The 14,492-nt window shown below is 43.1% G+C and overlaps 1 protein-coding gene across 1 annotated transcript in view; it reads left to right on the top strand.

The window, feature by feature from the left end:
* Positions 1-14,492, top strand: part of SMCHD1 (structural maintenance of chromosomes flexible hinge domain containing 1) — a 94,048-nt gene that overhangs the window by 18,072 nt on the left and 61,484 nt on the right. Inside the window, exons 2-6 of the mRNA XM_063131299.1 lie at positions 2,694-2,769; positions 3,497-3,658; positions 5,842-5,924; positions 6,010-6,140; positions 13,458-13,572. Coding sequence (XP_062987369.1) covers positions 2,694-2,769; positions 3,497-3,658; positions 5,842-5,924; positions 6,010-6,140; positions 13,458-13,572 — 567 coding nt within the window. The remainder of the gene's footprint in view (positions 1-2,693; positions 2,770-3,496; positions 3,659-5,841; positions 5,925-6,009; positions 6,141-13,457; positions 13,573-14,492) is intronic.

Genomic DNA, 14,492 nt, shown 5'->3' with positions numbered 1-14,492 from the left:
CTGTTATTGGTTAATCATTTACCAAGTATGCAGCAGATCGGATTCCAAATTACCCAAAAAACTAAGAATGGCTTTTGCAGTAACTCCCGTTGAACTCTGGACAAGCCAATTCAGTGTTCGTCATAGCTAAGACTTTTGAATTGGATTGTCCCAACTGGCCCTTGGTTTTTTGAGACGAGTGTAGAATGAGATTGTCTAGTGAAGCTGAGTTAGGCTGACATAAAATAAGGAATAGATTTATGGTGGTGTTTGATCTGGGTTCTGGTTTTGCCAGGTCCCAGTCATCAATCAGATTCATTTGGTTACAAAGATGCAACAAGTCATTTGTACAAAAAATGACAGCTTATTGATGCAGAATATATACACAAGAAAGTTCATACCTATTTCCAGCTAATCAAGCTCTCATAGCTATCTGTCTGTTAGGGCCCACAAGATAGACAGAAGCCATCCCTTGAGCCACAAAAATTCTCCAGGCTGACCATGCACATTGCTCCCTGAAGCTAGACCAAAGCACAAATCCTGTGGGTTGGATCTTATAAGCTCCTCTGCTCAAAAGAAGCTGGTGTGTGTCATTCTTGCAGGTTCCCAGCATCCAGCTTGATAAGCTAATTGGCTTTCTCTGCACTTGGTTAGGAATGAAAACCTCCCCAGCTCACCTTGAGTTAAGACTATAAGAAAAGGGTGAGATAACTATAAGAGGCCTACCTTTGTCAGCAGAAGCCTGCTAAAATCTAGTGACTGTACCAAATTACACAGGTCTACTAGCAGCATTTTGGAACTCTGCGAAGTCCATATTTCTGCTTACTTACAAACTCACACCAATGGCGTAACTATTATGGTCTACCATGATGTTCCAAATAAGGGGGATGCATTGTGTTATATAAAATAGGAAAATGTCATCCAGTGGCAACTAGCAAGATTTTTCTCACTGCATCTTTCTGTACTGTAAACCTGTGTGATAGTTTCTAAATCTAGGTATCTAATTAAAGCCATAAGGATTAGCTTAGCTAAACTAAACTAACCCTTTTCCTTCTGTAAAAGCATCTCTGTTTTGATTAGTCGCAAGCTGTGTTTTCCTATTATTTCTGAAGAGTCTACTTTTTACCCAGTGATCACTCTAAAGCCATCATTATTGGTTGCCTGAAACGTGAATAGTGTGAGGTGTGCAAATTAACTCCGAATCAGGCACCTTCACAGGAGGATTCATCTTCCTCAGATGATTGACAGCTTCGCCTAGTAATGTACCAGGTTTACACAACAATCAATGAACTCGTTCATTCAGCAAACTTAAACTTATGCATACCAACATGATATGAACTCTCCACAGCCTCTGTCCAAAATTTTCCTTTCCTTTCCATGGGCATAGCCCTGCTCTACCACCATATAGGCATAGAACAACAACAATCGTATCTAACCTGTTTCTTTGTACATGTGACGTTTAGTCAGAGAAATAGAAACTGAAATCCCAGAACTTTAAAGAAGCAAGAGCGATGCATGAAAAATTGAAATTTATGCTTATGTTTGGTTGTTAGGTATTTCAGTGTGTGAGTGTGACAGAGCCACTGATTCATTTTTATGAGACCATAAGTAGGTTTAGCATGTTTGTGATGAGATTTAATTGTATCTGTTCTTGTTTTAAAACAAGGAGTTGGTATTTTGATTACTTTTTTAAAACATGAAAATACGATTTAAATTTTAAAATCCCTTTTAAAAAAATAACGTTGATTTTTATTCATCCTGACTTGCTATTCTACCCATGTGTGGCACTGCAAAGAAGAAAGATGGGCTGCTTATCTGTTACTGCGGTTCTTTGAACAGTCATCTGTGCAGTCCCACAATTCACCCTCCTATCCTACTGCAGGTGCCATTGTGCATCTATTTCCATGCTCACCTCCTTTATATAGTCAGCATGGTGGTTAGGAATAGAACTGAGGAGGAAGGCAGGAACCATCCAGAAGCCACATGTGGGACTGCACAGATGACCATTTGAAGCACCATAGGTAAGCAACCTTTTTTATACAACTTGTAATTAGAGAGTTGGATCCAATGTGGCCCAGGTTGTGCCCCTTCCAGAAACTAGTTTTTTGCTCATTTTGGTGCTTGCCCCAGGGTGCGCCATATCGCGGCAGCTGCCATTGGTGGAGGGCATCCATATCTCAGTGGTAGAGAGTCTGCTTTGCATGCAGAAAGTCTCAGGTGCAGTCCACAGCTTCTCCAGGCAAGGCAGGAAAAAACCCTGCCTGAAACCCTGAACAGTTACTGTTGCTAGTCAGTGTCGACAATACTGGGGAAGATGGAATGGAATCATAGAATAGTAGAGTTGGAAGGGGCCTATAAGGCCACCAAGGCCCACCCCTACTCTGTTCAGGAATTCACCTTAAAGCATCCCTGACAGATGGCTGTCCAGCTGCCTCTTGAATGCCTCTAGTGTGGAAGCCAATGGTCTGGCTCAGTATAAGGCAGCTTCCCAGACTACCAGTTGCTAAATATTCAGTGAGCGAGCACTATTTTCTTCATGCCCAAGTGCTTGTGAGCTTCCTGCAAAGGTCTGGTTGGCCTCTGTGGGGAACTGGATCTGAACAAGGGAGAGCTTTAGACTGATTCAGCAGAGTATTTCTTAATGTTCTTGAATGGGTTTTAGCATAATCTCTATGTTTCCTTTGTGTAATTTAATATTTACCTTGCATTTTTAGGTATTTGGCATTTCTTCTGAAGAAAAATTCATTATCACAACAACTAATAGAAAGGAGATCACAAATGAAAACTTTGGTAAGTACGTTTCTCTAACAGAGTAGTCAGCCTAATGCCCCCAGATGTTTTGGACTACAACTCCCACAATCCCTGAACATTGGTCATGCTGGCTGGGCTTATGGAGTTGTAGTCCAAGCATCTGCTGCTTCTAACAGGTCAAATCTACATCAAACTGGAATCTGATGATCCTTTTAAATCATAAGCCAAACAAAAGTTACCTCCAACAATTCAAATATGCGTATATATATATTTTTAAAAAGAAACTCAAATCTTCAATACATCTGTGAAAGGTTAAAAGCTGTTTTTGTTGTTCTTTCCATTGGCAAATGTTCCGGTTGTTAATACACAATTCTCAATACCCAGAGCTTTTTTGTGGGGGGAGGAGGTTTGAATAGTAGAATTTTGCAAAACAATCCACACTTGAAAAATATTTTGAAGTCCTTGGTGTGTTAATCAAATTTTAAGAGTTGTTATCAGAAATTTTAGATACTATGCTAACGCTGATATGGTAGGAATACATTACCTGGTTAATCAGATGTTTGAGATTTTTCAACTTCTGTTTCTAATGGCAACTGTGTTATATTATTTTTATGCAATGCAAGCTAAGGTACATTTATTTGCAAAACTAAGGTAAAAGCAATATGATTTTTTTTTTACATTGGAAACTAAATTGTTTACCTTTTGGAAAGTTACTATGGATAATGAAGTTGATTTCCTTATTTAAAGTTCCATATATATCTTATAGGTGAAATGGTTAAAGACAAGATGACTTTCTATTTGCTACAGTCAATTGATCAATCACTCTCATCAGCAACACAGGAGCGTATTGATTTCCTTCCACATTATGACACACTTGTGAAAAGTGGAATGTATGAATACTATGCTAGTGAAGGGCAAAATCCTCTACGTAAGTATTTTACCTATATCTTGAACAAAGAATATATGACACAGAGTAAATCGGTGCATTGTAATTGAATTTATTAAGACAAATAAATGTAGTTTATTTGCGAATAAATGTAGTTCATTTTTAAGTTAGCTGCCAAAATAAATAGTGGTTGGTTTAATAGAAATTTTACTTTTTCCCTTTAATACCCTAAGCACATACCATAACAGAAGTTATGGTATTTCCTCCTCAACTAAACTGTCCAATAGCCAATCACTTCATTCTCTGGGGCTGGGTTCCAGTTTTCATCTGGGATCAAAACACTATTTCCACTCCTCTCAATTCTTCTCAATGTGGATTCCTGGCTGTGTTGAGGGGGACACCAAGTGAGATTTCGGTTTTGGCGCTTTCTGTGTAAGGAACATCTCATATGTTGCCATGCATAGATATCCATAAAGTAAAGAATAGCATCCTGGTAATTGCAGCTTTGGCTTCTTTTTAAAACACACACACACACACACACACACACACACACACAAATGGATTGTCCACCAGACTAGCTGATTTTTGACTTGGGAGGAGTGACCTCGGAATAGTCTAGCCAGGGTTAGAAGAGTCATGCTGGCTGCTTTTCTGGCCAATGCGGCTCTTCAGAGAGCTTGGCCACCCTGCAGAACTGGTGACAGTGCAGTAGGTAGGGAGCGGGTGTAACAAGGAGGAGGAAAACAGACTGGGTGGTTGAGGGAGGGAGAGGGGCAGGGTAGGCAGTTGGGGAGGAGGAAGACCCGGCAGGCAGGGAGGGAAAGAGAAGCCATGACACTAATGTGTGTATGAAAGCACGTACTGTGGAAATTGTAATGGGGTCCATCCAGCATGTTCTAAGTGGAGAACAGCAGGTTGTTTCCAGCCTGTAAGGCCTCCTCATATGGCTTGTGGCTGCAACCCCACGCAGCAGTTAGGCTTTTTAAAACACTTCTATTGCTGCCAATGAAAAGTTTACTACAACAAAAACAAAAGTCTAATTACCATGCAAAGTGCCGGGGAAGGTTCAGGGAGGTTACTGCTGGTCAGGGAAGGGTTAACACATACGCACCCATGGAAATCGCCTTCCTCACTGCACCAATTCATCTTTAAATATATATATATATATATATATATATATATATATATATAATATCTTACACTAATGCCAAATAAATATTTTTAAAAATTTAATTGCTGCATGAGGACTATTTTAACAGAAGGCTGGAGGGGGAAGGCTTAACACCACTGCCCCACTTGCTGTGGATCCTCCACTGTATACACCAACAACACTTTTTCGGGGTGCAGGGGAGCCCATTGGCACTAATGGGTGCTTTAAAAAAAAACCCCAAAAAACTTTATTGCACAGGGGCCAATGCCAAAGAGGGGAGGCAGGTGGAGAAGGAAGGGGAGAAATTAAAAGAGGGTAGAAAGAAGGAGTGGAGGTGACTCTGATTTCTACCCATTTTTGGCTCTAGCCATACCCATCGTTGGCATGTGTCCTCTGATAGCTAGGCCATCATCAATCAACACTGAGAGATGACTGCTGCCCCTCAATAGTTTGCAGACATTTGAGTAGCTTGCCACATACAAAGTTAGTTATTTGAAAGTGCTTTTGGTGTGAATGTGTTTCAGAATTAAGAGAAAATCCTTTGAAGTGCCTGGTTTGCTTCCTAGATTTCTCTCTACCTTTGCTTTTTAAAAACTGTTTCTGTTATGCAGCTACTTTTAGTATTTAAAAAGTCTTCTCTTTGTTCTCTACTTACCTCTCACCCCTCACCTCAACTGTAGTAAGTTTAAGTTTCATAAATTTTATAATTTTAACGCCCTCTTAGATCTATTTCAGATCACATGCTGGGAAAGTGTAGATGCAAGTATTGTGATATATCACAATTGTGTTGGTGTTAATGCTAATAAGCAAGGGTTTAAAAAATATGTCAGTTTCTTAGTTATATAAAAGTTATCTGATAGGTAGTGGCAGTAATATAGTACATGTACTTATGAGGCTACAGTTATAGGTATATCACATTTCTAATAAGCATCTTTCAATACTGTTCTTATCAGAAAGAAAAGAGGATAAAGTTCAGCTTAAATTGTACATAGCCTTTCAGACTCAGATTAAATATGGGTATTGTCATTTTTGTTGTCAATAATAATAATTCTTTAAAAACGTTTCTTTTATTTAGCATTTGCTCTTGCAGAATTAATTGATAACTCTCTATCAGCTACTTCTCAAAATACTGGTGTCCGGAGAATACAGTTAAAGCTGGTAAGTTACTAAGGAACCATTCTTGTGTTTTGCAGGGTTACTTTATCATAGTACCTTCATACATTGTTTCTTCTTTTTTTAATAGTTATTTGATGACACCCAAGGAAAACTAGCTGTTGCTGTGATTGATAATGGAAGAGGCATGACATCTAAACAGCTTAATAACTGGGCTGTTTATCGGTTGTCAAAGTTTACACGACAAGGCGATATAGAGAGGTTAGAATTTTCCATTTTCAGTGATATTTAAGTGTCAAGTTGATGAATTTAATTTAACTCATTGTGCTGCTAGGACAGAGCCTGCACACCTTGTGGCAAATATATCTAACAGCACAATCTCTAAACGTGTTTACTCAAAGGTGACTTACTCCCAGCTAAGTGTGCATAGAATGGGGCTTAGTCCAACTCAGTGTGCATAGAATTGCAAATTAAGCAAAGAACATGGCCATTGTGGGAAACAAACCTAGAATATTTGTACAAGAAAAGATTGAAGGACAAAATGTTTGGAATGGAACATAGCTGGGCAGTGTGATAGGGGGGAAGCGAGCACAGTAATTACTCCAAATGGGGGAATATCTCCCCCTTGGCAATGTGATCCTCATGCTTTTAAGTGGTGAACTGATATTTTTCAGTGTTTCTCTACACGTATCAGTCAACCATAAATGTGCTCTTGTGCACATAGGAAACATAAACAAAACAACAATCATCATCATCATCATCTGCACAATTTTGAAGCACCAAACAAATTAAAAAACAAGATGGCAAAAGAGTGACGGTTCTTCCAAAGTGCTCTTTCAGCATCAGTGGAAGGGCAGTCACTGGCAAGGGAGGTTGGAGGTCTTAAAGAGTGGCACAGGATTTTTTGCTGCTGCTCTTGACAATAAAAATCACTCTCCTGGGCTCAGGAAACATGAAAATAAGCCATGGATTCTCAGAGTGGCTTGATTGTGAAAACTAAGCCACTCTGTGGAGAACTCATTGTGTTCAGATGACACAACACAATCCATCATGGCTGACTCCCCATGGTGGGTTTTCATGTTGTGTGAACATAGTCAGAACCCGGAAAACACTTTTGTAACATTGACTCAGTTTGCAGATAGTTGGGGTTAGCATACAGAAATTCTTCTTCGTGGTCTCTGTGCATCACACAAGTATGGGCTCTGCGCCTGCGCGGAGTCTCGTTCGGGAAAATTCCATAGCTGAGGCGTTTTGGGCGGGAACCCCTCCCCCATAGCGTACTGCGCATGTCCGGGTTCCCGCCCGATTCTCCTCAGTTCTCTTTCGACCGCCGTTGTGGTGACCTCATCTGGGAAATCCTCTGTGGAAAAAAGCAAACAAACAAACTTTGAGGCGTTTTCTTCTTATTTCTACCTTTTCTATCCTTCTAGTTTCACTTCTACCTTTTCAGTTATATATTTGTTAAATTATTTTTCGTGATCTTTGATCGCCCCACGGGGCGCATGGCCCTCAGGGCACCATTTAGAAAGTGCACTAAGTGCGGGAGCAAACTCCCACCGTCGGACGGACACTTGCTCTGCCTACTCTGTTTAGGAGAGAGTCACGTTGTTGAGATCTGCCGGTTCTGTCAGGCCTTTTCCAAACAAACGCGGAAGAACAGGTCTGATAGACTAAAAGCCCTACTCTGGAGTAAGGCGCCTCAGGCAGTGGACACACCTAGTACGGAAAGTCCAGCCATGGCAACCTCAGACCCTCCTCCTCCACAACGGGCAGGGCTACCCGTAAATGACCACCAGGAGTTACCTCTAACTCCGGGAAGGGGTATTACCTCATCGATTGCAAAGAAACTATCCAAAAAAGCAAAGAGGGCTAAACATACTGCATCTGGCTCTCAGGTGCACAGAAAAAAGCGCAAGGATAAGTCGCTCAGGAAGCCGACGCCGACACGGCCTCGATCTATAACTCCTCCTACCGTACCGACCACTTCGGTACCGAGGGACAATACGGCACCGAGCACATCGGTTGCCGAACCTCCGCAACCGATGCCGCCACCACCACCGCCGTTACTCCTCTCACCCATACCGACAGTACGATCCTTACCAAGGAGAGATCAACGACAAACGTCGGTATCGGAGGGCGAGATACGGGACTCTTCCCCCGTGCCCATCCCTCCGCTACAGGATCAGCCACTCAGAAGGGAACGCAGACAGGACTCCCCTGATTCCATGTTCTCACACCGTTCACGAAGAGACTACTATTATTATGATCCCCCAACAAGATTTAGAGAGAGGTCGCGCTCTCCGCTTTACATGGGCAGGCAGCCCCAATGGGAGAGAGACCCTAATTATCCTCCATACTGGGGCCATGATCGTTACTATCGACAGCATTATGACGATCGCTGCTATTACTATCCTCAAGATCCTTACTATAGAGAGGATCGATACCGAGAACCACCAATCCCACGGTCATCTCGACCCTCTGCCACGATTTCTAATCCAATGACTCAGCATATTACTTCAGCACAGGATGAGGATATTCCTCCTCAACAAAATGCTGTAGTGGCACACCACCAAGAGGAGTCACAATTACCACTTTCCACAACACCTCCTAGAATTGCCTCTGACAATTCATTGGGACCAACTCAATCTCAGAGCATCCCATCGGCTCAAGTGTTACCACACCAAGCCCCACAACTTTCTCCATCATCGGGGCAAGATGAATATTGCTCCGACTCATCTTCAACGTCTTCTGTACCTCCTTCAGTTGCCTCTCCAGATCCGGAGATTATACCACAAGGAGGAATCTCCCCATCTGAAGACCTGGGGCACTTTTCAGATCAGATAATAAGAATGGCACAGGCATTAGGTTTACAAATTGAACAGTCTCCATCTACCATTCAAGATCCTGTCTTCGACTCCATCGTCTCGGACACAACCAAACCAGTGTCCATACCGATGTTGCCCGTTCTCCTCGATACTATAAAACAATCCTGGAAATCACCATCAACGATGCAGCCAGCCTCCAAGAGATTAGAGGGCATATATAAAATTCAACAAAATGAGGTCGAATTTTTATTCCAACATCCTGCCCCAAATTCCATCGTAGTGGAGGCAGCACAGGGAAAAGATAGACATCAACATGCCTCCCCCGTCGATAGAGAGGGTCGTCGATTGGACCTTCTCGGCAGAAGGCTATACTCATCTTCGTCGCTTGCCCTTAGAGTCACTAACTACCAGGCGGCAATGTCTGGATATCAACTTATATTATGGGAAAAGATGGGAAAACTTATGGACCATCTCCCAGATGACAAAAAGTCTCTCGCAGGACTCTTCCATACTGAAGCCCTAAAACTATCACGACAACAGATCCATACATCCAGACACCAGACTGACTGTATGGCTAAGACACTTACGGGAACAATAGCACTCCGCCGCCACGCCTGGCTTCGATCGGCAGGACTTGCACAGGAGACAAGATCACGAATAGAGGACTTGCCATTTGATGGCTTAGGTTTGTTTAATTCAAAAACAGATGATGCACTCGATACAGTGCATAAAGCCAGAACAACTGCCCGGAAGATGGGCTTCGCCCAACCACAACAACAGCTCCAACGCCGATGGTCTCGCCCACGCACATCATACTATCCAAATAGACAACAACAATACCAACAAAACCAGCCACGTCAACATCAGCAGCAGCACTCGTTCCAACAACATAAGCCATTTACCACGCAGAGGGGCAAAACTACTTTTCGCAGGGGAGACAACTCTTTTAGACGGCGCCTTTGATAATCCAATTGTCCAATATACACGCTCCTTATCTGCAGTTTATTTCGATAACAGACTTTCCCAATATTTTGATACATGGAAAACGATAACAACCGACTCTTGGGTATTAGCTATAATTCAGAGAGGATACAGGACAGAATTTGAAGACCTTCCTCCAGTCGGTACCGTGAGGATAACACCACCAACACCTTCCTTATTGCAAGAAGTCGATATGCTCCTACAAAAAGGAGCTATTGAAACAGTGCCCATGAATCAACATCGCAAGGGTTTTTACTCATTGTACTTCACGGTACCGAAGAAGGACGGAGGCCTTCGCCCTATCCTTGATTTAAGACTCCTCAATACTTTCTTATGGCCTAAGAGGTTTAGAATGATATCCCTAGCCTCGATCATGCCACTACTATCAAGAGGGGACTGGTTTGCGTCTATTGATCTTCGTGACGCATATTTCCATATCGCAATTCAAAAATCCTATCGTAAATACCTAAGATTTGTAATTGGATCCCATATCTATCAATACACTACTCTCCCTTTCGGCCTTTCTACGGCACCGAGAGTATTCTCAAAATGTATGACAGTCGTCTGTGCTTTTCTCCGTATCAAGGGAATAGAAGTCTACCCATATCTTGATGACTGGTTGTTAGTATCGCCCACAGAACAACAGTTGCGGAGATCAATAGACACTACCTGCTCACTTCTGCAAGATCTAGGCCTTTATGTTAATTACGAAAAATCACAATTACAACCCTTACAGATGATACACTTCATCGGAGGAGTATTGGATTCAACAGAGGGTCGAGCATTCCTACCATCCAACCGAGCTCGAAAGATATCATGCTTAGCAAGCAAACTGCGACAACAACCGAACACCTCCGCCTTCTGCATACAACAACTGTTAGGCCTTATGGCTTCCACGACCAGTGTGGTCAGCCATGCACGTCTAAGGATGAGACCACTACAATGGTGGTTCATACACCACTTCGATGCACTAAACGATTCCAAAAGGACTCGCTTACAACTACCCACACACATCAAGGACTCCCTTATTTGGTGGACCATCACAGCCAATCTAATTCAGGGTCTGCCCTTCCAACAGGGACAACCAACCAAAATCTTGACAACAGACGCTTCGAAGACAGGTTGGGGAGCACATTCCGGTCCTTTAACAACCCAGGGCCGATGGTCGAATACAGAGGCCCGCGACCACATAAACGTTCTCGAACTCCGTGCAGTCCAGCGAGGCCTCATAGCTTTCGAGCAAGAACTCAAGGGGCATTTCATTCAAGTAACGTCAGACAATACTACGGTAGTAGCATATTTAAACAAGGAAGGTGGCACGAAATCGAAAGATCTCCTATTTCTTACATTAAACATCCTGCACTGGTGCATCCCCAGAAATATAAGGATTATGGCAGTCCATATTGCAGGCATTCACAACGTCCTAGCGGACCAACTCAGCCGGTCTCAGATAATGCCACACGAATGGCAACTACACAAGGAAGTGTTATACGGACTATTCGACATCTGGGGCACCCCAAAAATAGACCTATTCGCAACCGAGTCAAACAATGTAGTCCCACAATTCTGCAGCCGAGCCGGCATAGGAAGGAACTCCCAAGGGGATGCCTTTTCTCTTCAATGGAACAACGGCCTCTTTTATGTCTTTCCTCCATTCCCACTCCTTACCAGAATCCTAGCAAAAATAGTAGCAGACAATACCAGCTGCATACTAATCACCCCTTGGTGGCCGAGACAAACATGGTTTGCCACACTACTGCGACTGTCGAGGAACAGATACCGAAGACTCCCACTCCTACCGTCGTTACTAACCCAGCAACACGGTACGGTGACACATCCAGACATTCACACACTCCGACTCACAGCGTGGCGAATATAATAACTTCCACGACTATTCCTCCGGACTTACAAAAGGTGCTACAAGCCGCAAGGAAACCTACAACAAGAAGATCCTACCAACGCAAGTGGAATTTTTTCACGGACTATGCCAATGACAAGCAATTCGATCCCTATTCAGCTAAAATCGAACAGATCCTTTTATTCTTACTGAGTCTATCTGAGAAGGGTCTGACAGTTCTTCCATAAGAGTTTATCTTGCAGCAATTTCATCCTTTCATCCACAGATCGAGGGCTATACTGTTTTCTCGCATCTACTCACAAAATGTTTTCTGAAAGGACTAAATAACTTAGCACCACCTGTTCGACAACAACTGCCACCATGGAGCATTTTAGTGGTTTTAAACTCCTTAACGTCCAAACCATTTGAACCCCTGGCAACGACAGACCTTCGACTGCTGTCTTGGAAAATGGCATTCCTTATAGCCATTACCACTGCCAGAAGGGCTAGTGAGCTGTCAGCTTTGCGCGTAGACGCTCCATATTTGATTTTTCACAAAGATAAGGCCGTCCTGCGTCCAGATATCACATTCCTACCTAAAGTTGTCTCGGATTTTCATCTAAACCAGGATATTATCCTTCCGGCCTTTTTTCCTACTCCTTCCTCGGAGATAGAAACTACCCTACACATGCTTGATGTTCGGAGATCACTAGCTTTTTACAAGCAATGAACGGAACCTTTTAGAAAGTCACAGCGGCTGTTCGTTTGTTATGCTGGACAACGCAAAGGGATGCCTGTGTCTCCACAGCGTTTGGCTTCATGGATTGTGGGCACCATCACACTCGCATACCAGCTCGCTAAGCTTCCACTGGCATTACCGGTCCGTGCACATTCAACCAGGGCTATGGCAACGTCGGTAGCATTCGGAAGGGGAGTACCGCTACCAGACATTTGTAGGGCAGCAACCTGGTCGAAGCCTTCCACGTTCGTGAGGCACTACCGTCTGGATGCCAGAGCCAGAGCAGATTGCTCTTTCGGCAGAGCAGTCTTGTCTTCAATGCTGACATAGGACACCGACCCTCCTCCGGTAAGTCAGCTTGCTAATCTCCCATACTTGTGTGATGCACAGAGACCACGAAGAAGAAATGCAGGTTGCTTACCTGTAACCGTAGTTCTTCGAGTGGTCATCTGTGCATTCACACAACCCACCCACCTACCCCTCTCGGTGTACAATTTATTCATTATAGTACTTTGGTATCAGTATATTACTGGCTACAGGACACCACAATCCCAATGTACTCAGTTCAAGGGAGTTTGTCGGTACCGAAGTATCCTTTCAATACCGAGGGATACTATAGCATACTGTAATGACTTGCATTAGCTACAACCCATCTGTTATATACATATACTCCTTCGGGGTAGGTACCGAGAATTCTTCTCGACTGCGAGGCCACAATGTCGGTCTCCAGGAACTGAGGAGAATCGGGCGGGAACCCGGACATGTGCAGTACGCTATGGGGGAGGGGTTCCCGCCCAAAACGCCTCAGCTATGGAATTTTCCCGAACGAGACTCCGCGCAGGCGCAGAGCCCATACTTGTGTGAATGCACAGATGACCACTCGAAGAACTACGGTTACAGGTAAGCAACCTGCATTTCTGCCTCACTGCTTTAGAAGACTTCAGGTAAACAATGAGAGTTGTAGTTATTTTCAGATTGGAAATTGTGCCAAATATGTGAAATCCTCTAGTGGCTACAATAAAGAAACTTGGTGTACCCAAACATTGCTTTAAATATATGATAGAAATATATTATCACCATTATACAATTTGCATAGATTTTGTCACACATTGGAAGCGGGTTTTTTATGATTGTTTTAATCATAACACCATATTTAAGAGTTTCTGATATATATTTTTATCGAATTTTGGTATTAGTGATCATGCCGGATATGTACGTCCTCCAGCAGTGCCTCGCAGTTTAAACAGTGATATATCATATTTTGGGGTTGGTGGTAAACAAGCAGTGTTTTTTGTTGGACAATCTGCCAGAGTAAGTAAAATTTTAATATTTTTACAATTGTTACTTTAAGCAGTACTGCTTAATTGAACCTTGACTAGCAATATATTGGGCATGTTTCTGCCCCCCTGTTGCACATCAAAGCATACCGAAGGAATGGTCTCCATGCTGAGTTAGTGTTAGAAGGGGAAATTGCCAGACCATCATCACAAATTGGTGACTAGGATAGCAAAGAGAGGCCTGTCCCTTTGACTAGAGTTTGTGAAACAAGGGAAGAGTGCAGATAGACTGCCCCATAGTATCCCCAGCAGCTAACAAGATGTGTTTGCTGGAGATGCTGTGGGTTGGCCCGTGCACAGCCTTGCATGACTCCATGGCCTCTGGTTTGCTACCCAGTGCTTTTTTCCCCACAGAGACCACAGCCTGACAATTGGGACAGTTGGTCTCAAGCTATGGAAATTATGCACCAAGAGTAAATGAGAATACTTTGCAGAGCTGTTCGGACGTAACACACCTTTCAGCGGCAATTCATGGGTTAATTAACAATTGGTTTGTTCTTGGGTTAACTTGAGGTCATTTAACCCAATAACAACCCCAAGTTCCTGGGTTTGGACATCACGGTAACAACCCTCGAATGCAGCGTTTGAAGGGTGTTACTGAAAAAAGGAAGCATGAATTCAATTAATCCCTGAATTGCCACCGAAAACTCCCATTATGTCCAAACACAGTCAGTATGTGAGGGCAGGTAGTTTTTGTCTTGCCATATTAGCACAACGTAGAGGTGTGTGGGATGTGTGAGGGTTATATCCAGGAGCTGCATTGGGACAAATGCATACTGATATCTCTTCCTGGCATCCAGTGCATTTTTGCAACATGTGGATTCCCTATGCTTTACTCCATATATGCTGTTGGGATTGTGTCCAGTGTAATTTTGGGACTGTTCTGATTATTTA

Source organism: Elgaria multicarinata, chromosome 7 (genome assembly GCF_023053635.1).
Source record: "Elgaria multicarinata webbii isolate HBS135686 ecotype San Diego chromosome 7, rElgMul1.1.pri, whole genome shotgun sequence".
NCBI classification, from domain to species: domain Eukaryota; kingdom Metazoa; phylum Chordata; class Lepidosauria; order Squamata; family Anguidae; genus Elgaria; species Elgaria multicarinata.
This window is presented reverse-complemented; position numbering and strand designations above follow the sequence as displayed.